This window comes from Poecilia reticulata, chromosome 10 (assembly GCF_904066995.2).
Source record: "Poecilia reticulata chromosome 10, P_reticulata-male-v2, whole genome shotgun sequence".
Classification (NCBI taxonomy): domain Eukaryota; kingdom Metazoa; phylum Chordata; class Actinopteri; order Cyprinodontiformes; family Poeciliidae; genus Poecilia; species Poecilia reticulata.
The window spans coordinates 16,678,114-16,692,252 of record NC_088839.1 but is presented as its reverse complement, the minus strand read 5'-3'; the positions used below and the strand labels follow the sequence as shown (position 1 = coordinate 16,692,252).

At 38.0% G+C, this 14,139-nt stretch overlaps 1 protein-coding gene and 1 long non-coding RNA gene across 3 annotated transcripts in view; one reads left to right on the top strand and one right to left on the bottom strand.

The window, feature by feature from the left end:
- Positions 1-253: 253 nt before the first annotated feature.
- Positions 254-6,129, bottom strand: etf1a (eukaryotic translation termination factor 1a). Of its 2 annotated transcripts, none has more exons than XM_008420232.3 (11): positions 5,973-6,129; positions 5,484-5,594; positions 4,049-4,224; positions 2,936-3,075; positions 2,675-2,813; positions 2,318-2,508; positions 2,031-2,160; positions 1,765-1,938; positions 1,601-1,665; positions 1,373-1,520; positions 254-985 (listed from the first exon to the last, which is right to left on the bottom strand). In XM_008420232.3, exons 2-11 carry the CDS (start codon positions 5,567-5,569, stop codon positions 903-905), a joined length of 1,332 nt encoding a protein of 443 aa, XP_008418454.1. In that variant the 5' UTR covers positions 5,570-5,594; positions 5,973-6,129; the 3' UTR covers positions 254-902. The 2 variants fall into 2 exon arrangements, with proteins under 2 accessions (XP_008418454.1, XP_008418455.1); XM_008420233.3 differs by having other exon boundaries at positions 5,977-6,115.
- A 10-nt stretch (positions 6,130-6,139) lies between these two features.
- The window catches only part of LOC103471321 (uncharacterized), a 36,445-nt gene continuing 28,445 nt past the window's right edge, over positions 6,140-14,139 (top strand). Inside the window, exons 1-2 of the long non-coding RNA XR_014089230.1 lie at positions 6,140-7,402; positions 8,366-8,405. This is a non-coding gene — a long non-coding RNA (uncharacterized LOC103471321). The remainder of the gene's footprint in view (positions 7,403-8,365; positions 8,406-14,139) is intronic.

Genomic DNA, 14,139 nt, shown 5'->3' with positions numbered 1-14,139 from the left:
ACCAAATGGACATTGAAACATGTATTGAAGAGATTTGAGGTTACTTTTTTAGGCAAGTTTGAATGTATAAAGCCAACTTGCAACTGATCAAAATGTGCTCTCAGCAAGCATCTTTTAAATTTCACTGACACAGAACTGTCATGTATATTTCATTTCAATCAGACCACAGGGGAAATAAAATGGGGGTTGTGGCGTCTTCAAAAACAATTAATACACGGCACAGGATCAAGACCAGAGCACAAGGAGGTCGAAGTGGTTTTCAGCAGTTCAAATTTAATACTTTGTCCCCCTTTCTCTACAGAAACCCAGGTAAAAAAAATCCCCCACTCTCATAAAATACAACAGCAGCAGTTACCAGTAAAAAAATGAAATGCAAAAAAAGAGAGAGAAAGCAAAGAGGGGAGGGAGAAATAGAGCAGGAGGATGAGGAGGCAAAAAAGGAAAATATATATTTTCTATATCTGAGGAGCGAGTCCAAAGTCCATCATCAGACCATGTAAGGGGGCAAGAAGGAATCTGGGAACTTGCTGTTGTGTTTGTTCAAAACTGAGGGCAGATGGGGCCAAAAAAAAAAAAAAAAAAAAGAATCAAAGTGAGTCAAGTCCAATCCAACTAGGGGAAGGAACCAGCACTCTAAGGCAGGGATTTATTTCAGGAAGGGCTTTCTCCCTCTCTGGATGAAAGAAACTCTCACTCCTCTTCACCCTCTATGATGCATTTTGTCGTGTACAGATGTATTTTGCAAGTTTGTGTATGCAACAGGTAAATCGGAAGGTGTGTCTGTCATATATATGGTCAACACAGTTGCCCCTCTCACTTGCTGCAAGAGAGGTGGCATTTTTCTTTCCTTATTTCTTCATTCATTCCTTTTTTTTTTTCTCCCAATATCAGTCCAAGACTACCTAGTAGTCATCCAAATCAAAGAACTCGTCGTCCTCTCCTTGGTACTCCATGCCCTGGAAATCCACCCTGTACCGCAAGATACCTATATGACACAAGAGTGAATGAGTGACTTTCAGAAAACTTTATATTACTTTTGGCAGAATAACTGCACCATAAAGAAAGATTTTCACAACTCAACAAATTAGCATCTAACGCTGTTATTCATAACAAACCACATATTATCCTATAATTTGTAGCATACCTAGTTGTCTAACTGGCTTTTGTATTTGCACACAGGACTGAAGCATTGCTCTTCTAAATACCAAAAAAACATCCATCTTATTTGATCATATATGGAAAAGTTTACAGCTGCAAAGAGCAAAGATGCTTTGTGTATTTCTCAAACACTTGACCTTTCTAGTGAAGTTTATTTGCAACAAGTGTACTATTGCAGTCTCTTTAGTTTTACTATAAACATCAGCATACTGACCCCCGATGCCTCCAAAGCCCTTGACAAATTGGGACCCTTCCTGACTTTTGTCTGTTACGATTTCCAGCGTTGCTCCAAACTTCTTGTAGTTGTTTGCGAACCACTCCAGCAGTGGCATGCTCTCAATCAGCTCGTGTTCCTGCCCCGTCTATAAAAAAAAAAGGAGTTGGGGAAACAGTTCATCATGTGTAATAGCTTTTACTTAATGCAGATGTATGCAGTGCTTACCTCCTTGTCTGTAAAGTGTGACTTGTCTTTCTCTTGCTCAGGCGTCAAGTACAAAATCTTCTCATCTAATGAATGACAATAATAAATATCAGAATTATATTGAAATAATAATCCCATGGCTAGACTGGGGTTAAAGGTACATTAAAGGATAACATTTGATGTACCATTCTCTGCCCCGTTGCTCTCTGCCCCATGCACACGTAGAACATAACGCATAGTGTCCAAGTTCTCATACACTATAAGAATCTCCACTGCTCCCATTTCCAGGGCTTTCAGCGTGTCCTCCACTCCAAAGCAGTACTTCCCCGTATCCTGACTGATCTCATCAAAGTACCGCCCTGCAGAAAGAAGAAGAAAAAAAAAACATCAAACAACTGGTGAATACTTATTTTTCTAAATAAGAACAAAAACAATAAAGAAGAAATCCTACCTATGAGTTTCTTCTCCTGGATGAACTTAACATTAGACAGGACTTCTGCCGACAGCTCAATAGCTTGGTTGAAACCGTTTTCTCCTCCATAGGAGATGTCAACCAGCTTCAAAACCTTAGCCTGTAACCTCTGTGGTAAAAATACATAGAAATGTGTTAAATATCTAAATTATTTTCTGGACTGAATTAAAATCTGATTGTTTTTAACTACTAAAAAAGTATGGCTTTTTAGTTTTTAATGTAATAAGTTGTACAAGTTTTGTGTTTGTAAAGAAAAACACACTTACAGGGTCAAACATGTCAGACTGACTTAGTTCAGTCTTAAAATCAGCAGAGCCAGCCAAGACCATTCCCGCCACATTAACTTTGTCGTTGGACACAAAGAGCTGGACAGCGGTCTCAGCGACTTTCCTCACGTAGTTATGTCTCTTTTCCATTCTTAAACGAGCAAAACGCAGAGCAGACTGCCCTCCTCTACCTGAAAGAGGGTGATAAAAATATATATATTTTGAAACTCTGTAAAGTAACAACATTAAACCAGAACAGAATATTATTTAATAATCTGCCCTGCCTTAAAAAAAAAAAAGAAAGAGAGAGAGAGAGAGAGAGAGAGAAAAGAACATGTTATCATTGAGGTGCCACACCGTGTTTCTTGGGTAGGTCCACAGTAAACTTGTGCAGCACCTCCCGGGTGTTGCCCTGCAGCGTGCCAAACAGTGCCCCGCTACCGTCGATCACAATAAAACCAAATTTGCTATCATCAGAGAGCAGGGCTGTCAATGCCTGAAAACAGCAATGGAACAAATGTGTAACAATGTTCAACAAGTGAAAGATAAACACGTTCGCACATGAAAAATGATCTCCAGAAGGAATATGAAAGAAAGAATTTGAGTAAAATCTCTCACCTCGGTGTGGAATTTGTTATCACAGAGGTACAAAGAGGTGTTGATTGGTTTAAAAGGCTCAAAGTCGATATTGACTTTCTTCTCCTTGCCTTCTTCTGTCACAATTGTGCCACAATACACAACTAAACCATTTGGTGGCACTGACGAAAGAAGGCAGACACACAGGTTAGATACATGTTAGGCTTCAATACTGATACACAGTTTCTTTTTGGGGGTGGAGGAAGTTAGAAATTGACCATTGTGTAATACAGTATTTAGAGAGAATATACGACTAAAATAAAAAGTTTTCAGTGAGACAATGACTTCAGTTAGATATTTTTTCCACAACTAGCAAAAATATAGTTCCGATCTAATATTTTTTGTAATGTACAGCATGCAAGCATGTTTTGTAATATAATTTGAAAATCACTTTTCTTAATTTGTCCTTGTGTATTGGTTAGCATAAACTAATGATGTTTGTAATTCTCAAAGACTGAGTATGACTGGGCTTGTTACTTTTGGCATGTGAACTATTTCCACTACTGGTTTCATGAGCTCATCAATAATGCCATTTTAACACTGTAAAATAGGATTAAATGTAATAAAAGTGTACTATTTAGCAGTTTACTAAAACGTTGGTAGCTTAGTAGTTTTTGTTAGTAAGTAGTTTATTTTTAAAGCAGTATTTATTTTTGAGAGACTCTTACTCCATACAGTGATAGATTTACAGAAGAGTAGACTGCCGAGTTACTTTAAATTACTTTTTATTGTCACTTATATTTGTCACACTACTATGGCTGTACAATATTTGAAAATCTTATGACTCTTAAAACAATACATATTTTAATCATTATATTAGGTATGACATGGACCCATTTCTTCTTCCCTTTCTTTCCCCATTTGCCTTTGCATCTCTCTGTGATCTTTAGCAATTCAGGCAATGTACTCCGTATGTGATATGAGCATTTGCTGCCATGAGACTCTGCCCAAGCAGCTAAATATTACAGTAAGGTGTATACTGCCAGTTAATAGCATTTAGAATACAATTGTTAGGTAACAATTATTGCACTCCAAACAGTCCTTTGCTATATTAATATAAAACACACAGATACACCTATTTATTTTAACACGTACCCTTGTTGTAGAGTTTTAGTCTTTGCTGTACAGAGGTGATGGCCCCGAGTACGGAGAGTCTGTTAACTCGACTCTTGATGTTGGAAGCAGTGCCAAACTCATCCGCCAACATCTTGGCTACTCTGGAAATCTGGTCCTTTGGGGGAATGATCAGTGAGATCATGCTGGTGCCATTGCTATGTAAGAGATGAAGATGTACAGTTAGTGCCTGAAAAAAGTCAGAGAACATATAATATACAACTAAATATCTATTGGTCAACTACTGGTGACACTGATATAATGAATATAGTAAATTAATACCAGGTTTCATTTAATTAACTTCCATATGACCTTCTGTTACTCCAATAACTCCATTTTTATTTCTTTATTAGTGTGTAAACACACAGTGTTCCTTACATAACGTCACAGATTAAAAGGTTTTAATGTGATGGGTCAACAAAGATGGTCTTTCATCTACACACAGCTAAATCACTGCCCTTGAAAGCAAAGACTGCACATGGCATGTGTATCCTTTCACGACCTGTTGTGAAGACAAAGCACACTGGTACAGCCTGACACTGGACACAAACACTCAGCGGCAGGTAGCAAGGGCGGGATGAATGTAGGGCAAATAGTCAACTGTGTGTGATATGGTGGGCCTCAGAGCATAGCACTAAATGACAAGCTGTCACAGAACAGACAGTGTAACAGGACACACGTTTCAGATGTGAATCCTGATCAGTACAGACCCTTAAAACGGTCATGTCACTTAATACAAGTACTGAGCATATTTTTTTTTTTCCACCTTTCTGTCCTAAGCAGGTCACTCTTCAGCGAAACACTCGGCTGATCGCTGGCCATGAGGTGACCAACATAATGAACCTTTAGGGGATTTGTTTTCTGTTTTAATTCTGTCATATGAGCCATATCTACAGCAACGTAGCAAACCTGATCTCAAGCTGTAAAATGCATCTTGGGGAACACTTAGAAGCCAAACTGTAAGGTACGCATTCTTCCTTTCCATTAAACTGCGTTTTTTTATTTAAAGCCACTCATAGCGGCCTCTTTCCAGAGATGACGTCTGTTAGCGGACTGTGCTAGCAAAAGAAAAAAGGCTAGTACCGCTGCTTCCACCTTACCACACTGTAATTTCAGGAAACATTTTAAAAAATTCATAATAGTCTGACAAAATACAACTTAAGCTAAAACATCCTCGCGTCGTAACACAAAGTTTAAAACTCTTTGACACATTGATAGCGACTGTAGTTAGCGCTTAGCAACCAGCTAACAAAATAGCAGCTAACGTAGCAATGCTAACCACTCCCAAATTCGGCCTCATTTACTCGATGTCCAGCTGTTGCGGCAGTACACATTCACACCGTTACTCGTTGCCATAAAACTGAGGCGCAATGACCGCATGCATCACATTGACACATAGCCTAAATTAATCGCTTACCCGCGGGCAGCTTCCAAACTTTTGATCAGCTTCTTGATTTTCCATATCTCCACGTTTCTGTCCGCCGCGCTGGGGTCGTCCGCCATCTTTCTGCTGTAATAGCTTCAGCACCTGAAAAGACGTTGAAATAACAGGAACACACATGCAGTGAGTCATCCGGGAAGCTAGCTGTCTAGTACACAAGACCTTGTTAGGCGGACACGTCTGCTGTAACTAACTGCACCGGGTGCCGCACCAAACTGCTAATGCGTTCACCGTTATAGCACATGACCACTATTGGCAGTTGAGCTGACCGTGAGGGAAGGGCTCCGCTTGGTCTGCCGCTGTTAGCACAGAGCGCGGAGAATACCAGGCCTAAAGTTAACCAGGCCCTAGCGTTCTTATCTAATACGACCTACTTTCTTCGCGTTCCCCTGGAAACCATCTGGAGACCATATGGTCACTTTTAATATACCGATACTATGAATAGAAAAAATGCCGGTATATTACCTGCCTCGGACAACGCCGCTCCACTCCGCTCTCGTTCTGCTGCGTTACGTCGAGTCGGTGGTGCGAAGAATGACGTTGCGTTCCTAACCGGTTTCTCTGCGCGTGGTGCTTTCGACAGGAGCTCACATGTGGGAGGTGTTTAGAATCATGGCGTTCACTTCCTGGAAACAGCATAGAAACCAATGAGATATCTTAAATGATCTGTCAGTTTAAACCAAACTGAAATATGATTGGATACAATTTAAGGACGTCCCCCTAAATTGGTGGGGACCTTCAATTGTAATTCATGGGACTTGTAGTACTTCAGATAATATTCGAGCGGGTGTGCAACATGTTAAATAAATAAAAACGATTTAAAGGACCCCCCTGGGCTTATGTAAATCATTTATTTACATACGTATGAAGGGATATCAATAACTTAGCTGCAAATAACATAACATAATTTTTCACGTTAACACACAAGAAAGATATAGTAAATTCGACTACCTATTCAAGGCCAAGAAAATATATAGCAGCAATTTATTGCTGCTATATATTTGGTTCATTTCTCAACTGCCTTTAAGCTACTTGTCAAAGTTCACAGTAAATAGTTTTACAAATAGTTTCAGACCATCAAATAAATTTTATTATCTGACCAAGACTGAGTGAGAGCAAATAAATATGTCACACAATGAAAATAAATAAATAAATAAATAAATAAATAAATAAATAAATAAATAAATAAATGAATAAATAAATAAAATGAAATAAAATAAATGCTAATTGAATATATTTTGTGATGTGGATTTTCCTTGAAAGTATGCAGAAATCCAGATCCTCTAGCCACCCACAGTACAGGCTCTACATTTACTATACCAAATTTCATCCCAAAAAATGATAAATATGGTGCCAAAATTTTGACATTTTGGCACTATGCGTGCATTACAAAATTTTCTCTTTCTTTTAAATTATTTATTTATTTCTTCCCCAACTTACATCTTGCTATAAATCTCCATTGAGATTAATAACAGTGGTTTTTGAAACAATATAACAGTACTGTTAAAAAGTACTCTCCTGTGTACTCTGGTCATAAAAGTATTCAACATTAGTACATGAAAATCAAACACTGCAGGACAGTTTATCTATAACCCGTCAGCTGTTTTGGATGATTGACACATTCAATAGCCAATAGAATCAGGGGGAGTGTACAAAATCACATGACAACATTATTCACCAACCCCAGCGAGGGAATAGACATTTATATTAATGAGGAAAAGGCTCACCTGCGCTAAAGTGAAGGAAAGTCCGTTTGAGTTTTCTCCACAGTATCAAGGGGACAGAAAAGTTTAAAATAGTGAGCAATCACATTGGTGTGACAAAAGGACAATGGATTACAAGATCTGAGTGGAAATATTCATTAAAAAATGGATTATGACAATGAAACAACAAAGGTAGGACTCAAATGATGTTTTTGGCTTTGTGAAATGAGTCTTGTTTTTCGTCTTCTTTGGCTGCTGGTTCAGTGAGTTTTGCACATATGGTTAACTAGTGGAAAGAGCGTAGCTTTGGTTTTAATCTGATAGGTAGTTTGTTAGGACAGTGTTCCACTATTGCTTCTGTATGTTTTACCAGATATGCCTCTTTAGCATATTTGGTACTTTCTTTATTTAGCTGCTTAGTATTGAAGCTGGGTGTTGTTAAGGTAGAAAATATCGTTTATATCATTTAGATGAGCTTTTGCCCATTATGTGGATTGGATTGATCTTGTTGGCAGAAGTGCTGCAGGACCCATTGGGCCGCTAGCGATGTAGGTTAAAGCAGTACAGCAGCCACAGACCATTACACCGGCTATGTTTCTCTAAATGAATGGGCCTATTGAGTTCTTTTTATTCAGCAGTGGTTTTTGCATTACGTATCTCCCATAGAGTTCATTTTAGGTAACAATTATTGAGGCCTAGTGTTATTTTTGGGTTCTTTTGTGACTTCTTAAATTATTTCTTGATTCAATTTTGGAGGGTTTTTTTTTGGTGGCTCTCTTCTGGGACAATTAACCAGTTATCCACATTTTCTTTTCTTTGTGAAACCTACATGACAATGTAGTTTTACAGGAGTCTACTCTGAAATGGCTTTATAGCCCTTTCAAGACAGATAGATGGCTCATCATTTCACAAATTTCTTTAGATTGGGATAAGATGCTACTTTAATTTTTAACCCTTCTTGTTATTAGATATATCATTTTAAATGTGTGTCATGATGTCAGTTTTCAGTAGCTAGTGAAAATTCCAGCTTTTCTCTAATATATAAGATGTAGGGCTGTCAACAGGAACCAAATTGCAACGTTTTACCTAATCACATATTCTACCACACCACAATCATCAGGACTATTAAAGTTATTCCCTTTTCCATGTATGCAGGTTTTGTGCCTGACGAGGAAAAACTGTCCATCTGTAAGTGGTAAGTGTCACATTGCACTGAATCTTGGAAAGCAAATCCACCGATCCAAGTGGCCTCATCCGTTTGAAACTGATTCATCCTCCATTGCACCTGCAGGACAAATACCTGTTTCATGTCAAATTCTGAATCTGATGTTTTGGTTGATGATGCAAGATTACGACTGTCTAATGGGTACTTTAAGAATAACTCTTTTATTATAGTACAAGCCTCGTGTGGTTGGTTGCATCACAGTACTGACATGCTAACCTGGTAATTTTCAAACATGACCATAAAAAACTGCTCTATTAATAAATGGCACAAGGAATAAAATAAATTGGAGGCAAATATTAACAGTTCACATTACAACCATTTATTTGATAAAGAATACATGGTAAAAGCTAATGATGTATTTTTCAAAGTACTATAGGTTACCATATAATAATGAATTGTTTCCAAAGCTAAAAAAAAACCCTGAAAACTTAATATTTTATTGATGTTGACTGTCCTTGCTTCCACTAATAGCAGAAATATTATCTAGCAAATAGAGCAGAAAATGGTTTTAAATATTTAGCTATTCATTTACAATTGTTTATTTAAATACAATTTAGTCTGGTTTGCTAAACACAAAACAGTGTTTAATCTGAGAGGAGTTATGTGTTCATTTTGTTTTCATCAGCACTGAGGCAGCCTGCAGTTTTTGTTTTAAATCTTTTTTTTTTTTTTTTTTACAGTGATCGAAAATTAAGGCCCTTGCAGATGTACACCACTAGATGACAGCATTGGTTAGTGGGGAAACGAATGGCTAAGACTGAGTGTCATTAAATAAACATTCTTGATGCTTCTGTCTCTTTGCGACACTCAATAAAACATTTAGAGCTGGGGCTTTTTTTGTTTCCACGTCTACGTTAGGCACACTGTTTGTTAGGCATTGTTAGGTTGCCATATGTTGGATATTAGTCAATGTCTTTAGTGTACTGGAACTGTTTCCATCAGAACAAACATCTGTTTGAGCATGGGACAACAGGCTCAAAGAAGATCCCTGCAGTATTATGAATCCCTGGTGAATAGAAAGGTTAGAGGGAGGTGGAGCAGAGCTGGGGGGATTTCTCTGGCACTGTCAGGAAAACTACATCATAGGAAAAATGTGATGAAGCAGTTTGTGAAACTCGCCCCCTCTGAAAATCTCTAGCACTTTTATCAGTGCCAATTCATCACCATCTGTCGACCATCAGTGCTAGAGCGATCTGTCGGCTGGAAATGGATGGTGCTCACTGTGCTGTGAATGGGACCTGCCCTGAGCAGCGTGGCTATTCCTCACACTTCATCTGATTGTCCGCATGAGCATAGGTATGCAGAGAAAGTTGACATGGAGTTAATTCTTTTTTTTTTTTTTTTTTTTGCTTGACAATTCTCTCTCGTTCTGTCTTGCTTTCTCTTTCTTTCTTTCATAATTGTGAAGTTTTCACTTCACAATTATGCAATATATTTTTGTCTCTCTCTCTCTGGGGGAAATATCTTTAGAAATTGTGTAACAACCCAGTCATGTTTTAAGTGTCTCCACAACTTTTTCACTGAATATTACTGACTATTAAAAAAGTTTTCACTTCACAATTATGCAATATATTTTTGTCTCTCTCTCTCTGGGGGAAATATCTTCACCTTGGCAAAAATAGCTAAAACTCCATCAGACTGGGTAAATGGTGTTTGTGAAAAACCATTTTTAACACGCCATTTATTGTCAGTTGGATTGAAGGCTGGACTGGGCTTGACTATGCCATTCCAGCATATGATTATGCTTTCATAAACCATTTCATCATCAAACTGGCTATGTTTAAGGTTTCTGTAATGCTGAGGAGAATTTCTGCTCGAGTCTTTTAAACTTTTGCGGCCTGCGACCTGCTTTCCTTGTGGATTGCCCTCTATTAATTTGATCCAATCAGCTCAGACCAGCTTCTCTATCCATTTAAGAGACAAGCATTCCACAGCATGATGCTGCCACTACTGTGTTTTAGCTTGGTGTGTTCAAGATTATGAACTGCGTTAACTTGTCTTTTCTTCGATAGCATTTTACAAGTAGGTCACTTGAGTTTCAGTCTCGTCTGATATGTTCTATGTTTTCTATGTCTTCTCCCTCATTTGTGGAGTTCATAACTACCAGCTGCTCTATCAATAGACTTTAAGCTGTGGATCTCTCCATGAGGGTTGCACATAGGCCTCTTGCATGTTTCTCTAATTAATGTTACCCTTGTCCTATCAAACTGATTAGTTGAATTACTGTTTTTTTGGTGATGAACCAAAAGTTTTCAACTTTAGAAATTGTGTAACAACCCAGTCATGTTTTAAGTGTCTCCACAACTTTTTCACTGAATATTACTGACTATTAAAAAAGTTTTCACTTCACAATTATGCAATATATTTACATTGGTCTAAAAGTTTTAGGTGTGAGTATTTCTGCAAGGCACTTGGATTTGTTGAAGAGATCTGTAAGAAAATTTGTGTCCGTAAAAGTTAAATTATCTTATTTAGAATAAATATGTTCAGAATACAACAGAGTGGCATTATTTAAAAAACTGAAATAAATACCAGAAAACCAGAAAAATAGATGACTGCTTATTTTTCTCTGATAGGCAATTTTATTAACTAAAATTAACACCTAATATAACTGTTGTAATTTTTGGTGCTGGGCTTCAGTTTATAGATAAGGTGGAGGTCCATCACTCTGTGCTTTGAGCCAGGAGACCTTTTATTCCCCAGCTTGTAACAAGAGCGCATAGCAGTCAGTGTCACATCTGTGTGTATCATGACAGCCAATCCATAACGAAGAAGAGAGCCTCATGCGAGTGTGTGAGGTGTCTATATGCTTGAGAGTGAGAGAATCACTGTGTCTGCAGAGTGACCCAGAACAGATGCAACCAGGTTCATCGAGGCCCCATTTCCATTTTGTGGCCATCTGCTTAAGCTGAGTAGAGCGAAGAAAGAAATACGTTTTAGATGGGAGGAGGTATTCGCAGGAGTATTCAAGGACACCGTCTTGCACGTCATCGTCAGAAGTCGATGCGCCACAAATACTTGAAGTAGTGACACAATTCTATCGGATGTTTAATGAAAAAGAAGAGAAACTTCTTGAAACACCTGTTTCTAGGACTTCAGTGACTTTTGTTCCACTACAAAAAAAGATCTCCCACTTTGTATGTTCAGGGGCTGCTAGTAACATATAGACCAAAGACAACTCTTCAGAGGGATGAAGTATCTTTGACTCTCTGCTGACTAGCTAATCTGTGACACAGCCTGTGCTTGTCTCTCAAGCTTTTTTCTTGGTCTTTCCAACAAAAACAGAGGATCAGAGTCATCAGCATTTCAATGGCATGCTGATGACTTAATCCAATCTTCTTAGGTTGTTTTGCATGGAAGCAAGGGTGTGCAAATGTTGACATCTGGCTGCTATCCATATTTCCTTTGTCAATTTTTACTTTGGAGACAACAGCAGAGGAAGCAGAAAGGATGTATTTTTGTGTATTTGCAAATCTCAGAGTTGACATTCTTGTCACATCCCGGGCTCCCTTACTGCTCCCCACACAGGGAGAAGGAGATTTAAGGATCTGCACTGTAATATTAAGTGGATTAATCAGGAATTGAGAGCCGAGGTTGTCATAAATATAAATGAGTTCTTTTAAGGCATAGGGTGAAGCATGCATCAAGTTCGCACAGTGTAGGCTATTACTAGTTTATTGGAGGAGTGGATTAAGACCAATAACCTCAATTTAGAGGCCAGGACATGATGTCAATCTTAATGATGCATTGGAAAGGGGTTAAGCCCAAAGGTAATATTTACCAGCTGGCTCACATACACCACTGACTGACCCGGGGCATAAACCAATTGTCTTTCATGCCTCAGGGAGCAGAGGGTTTAATGTGTTTTGCAGTTTGATTTGAACTTTAAAAGTCTTAATGTCTTTTTTTTTCTGCTTGTGTAAAGTAGGCACATATATATTTTAGGATAAGCTGAACAGCTCGAGCAAACAATGTGGTACAAGTCTCTGTCAAGTATTGAGATTATGAAAAACGAATCGCATGACGATTTAATCCCAGGGTTTGCCCCAAAGCAATCCATATTGGAGAAATGCATAAATATATGAACATAAAACCCCTACATTAATGTGCGTCAGCATAAGTACTAACCAGCTAAATGCATCTTGTCTTCTTGCACTGCTGGCATGGATTATAGAAGTATGGATTCCACAAGATACAAGAACCCAAGACATGAGAAGCAGCTCTGTGCATTTGTCTATGTCATGGAATGAATGGTTCTTACAAGGCAGTTACATAAGTCTTTATCTGATTTGAGACAAATCAAGATAAGAAAAAAAAAAGACAGCTTTTTTTTTTTTTTTCAAATTCCTCCAGTCTTGCCAGAACAACTTTGAAATAAGTTTATTTGCTATTAAAGAAGGATTTTCAAAAATGGCAAAAGTCTCCAAGTTCAAAGTAACATGAGCACGATTGACGGGGCCCAAAATTAATCAGCAGAACCAAAGCGTCCCTGCTTCCCTTCCTCCTTCTGCAATCCAGATAAATGAGGGGGCTCCACACATTGTTGAAGAAAACATGATTTATAAGACCAAGTCACTTTATTTTATTGCTCCAAGATCTCTTGACCATCTATTTCCTCTTCTCACAAGAGACAAAGGTCAACACAACCATTCCGACTGCTCTGTGGCAATGCTGCCTGTGTGACCTAACATCTTTATAACATAAGGTGGAGCTAAAAACAGTTTCGTGAAAATTTTTCTATCTGGGTCTAATCTGGTTTAAAGCTGTACAACTCTACTTTCTTACGAATTTAGGTCACCGTCAAACTTTTGCAAATCTTTGAATTAATGTTGGGAAAGTTCAGACCATACATTCAAAGGAAGATATTAACCATGATGGATTGTTTTTTTTAGATACTCAGACCTAAATGTCAAATTATAAAATTCTTTGTTTATTGGAGGTTGGTAAACAATTTAATGGTTCATTACCATAGTGGTAACTGGTAGGAAATGTGAATCAGCATTTTAATATCTAAAAAAAATATTTCTGACCAAGAGCTGACTGACTGGAAGATATTTATACTGGAGAGTCGACTGCTGAACAAGAGCAAGTTGTTGATTAGAGAACTGGGTGCAACTATGAGGGAATCATCTAGAGTTGAACAGAGCAAATGGGAGTAATGGCCGTAGATTACATAAGGAATGTGGGAAACTAGTAAGCAATCTAAATACACACATATATCCTAAACCCAGGCACCTCAGAATCGTGGCACTGTCATCGTTCAGATTGTCTGTGTTGACCGTTCTGAACTGAACCAGAGGTCGCTACGATTGGTTTCCGCCCTTCTGGATCCCGAACAAGCTAAAGAACTGAATGTCTGTATGGTACTCTAAAAATATTTGGGACTCATTTACAATCATAGAAAGCCTGATGACTGTATGCATGGTCAGACAGTAGTAGAGCCGCTTATGCAAGTTTATGCGTTGGTTTGCATGTTGATGTGTTTTTCCAATTTTACAAGTCAAGTTTATTTGCATAGCACACTTCAGCAACAAGGCAGTTCAATATTTAGATGATTTATATTCTTGTATATTGTTGCAGATTTCAGCATTTAAATTTTTGAATTATTGTTATAACAAAATGAATTAAATTTTCCTTGTTCTTAGTAGATATCTTATGTACAGCTCCTCCATTTGCATTGAAATGGTCTGGTAATCTTGTTTTG

Coding starts and splice junctions, on each gene's coding strand:
- etf1a (XM_008420232.3), bottom strand. CDS start 5,569: ATGGCGGACGACCCCAGCGCGGCGGACAGAAACGTGGAGATATGGAAA. Junction 1,666..1,764: donor GAGCAACGGGGCAGAGAATG/GTACATCAAATG, acceptor GTCATTCATTAG/ATGAGAAGATTTTGTACTTG. Junction 1,521..1,600: donor CACACTTTACAGACAAGGAG/GTAAGCACTGCA, acceptor TTTTTTTTATAG/ACGGGGCAGGAACACGAGCT.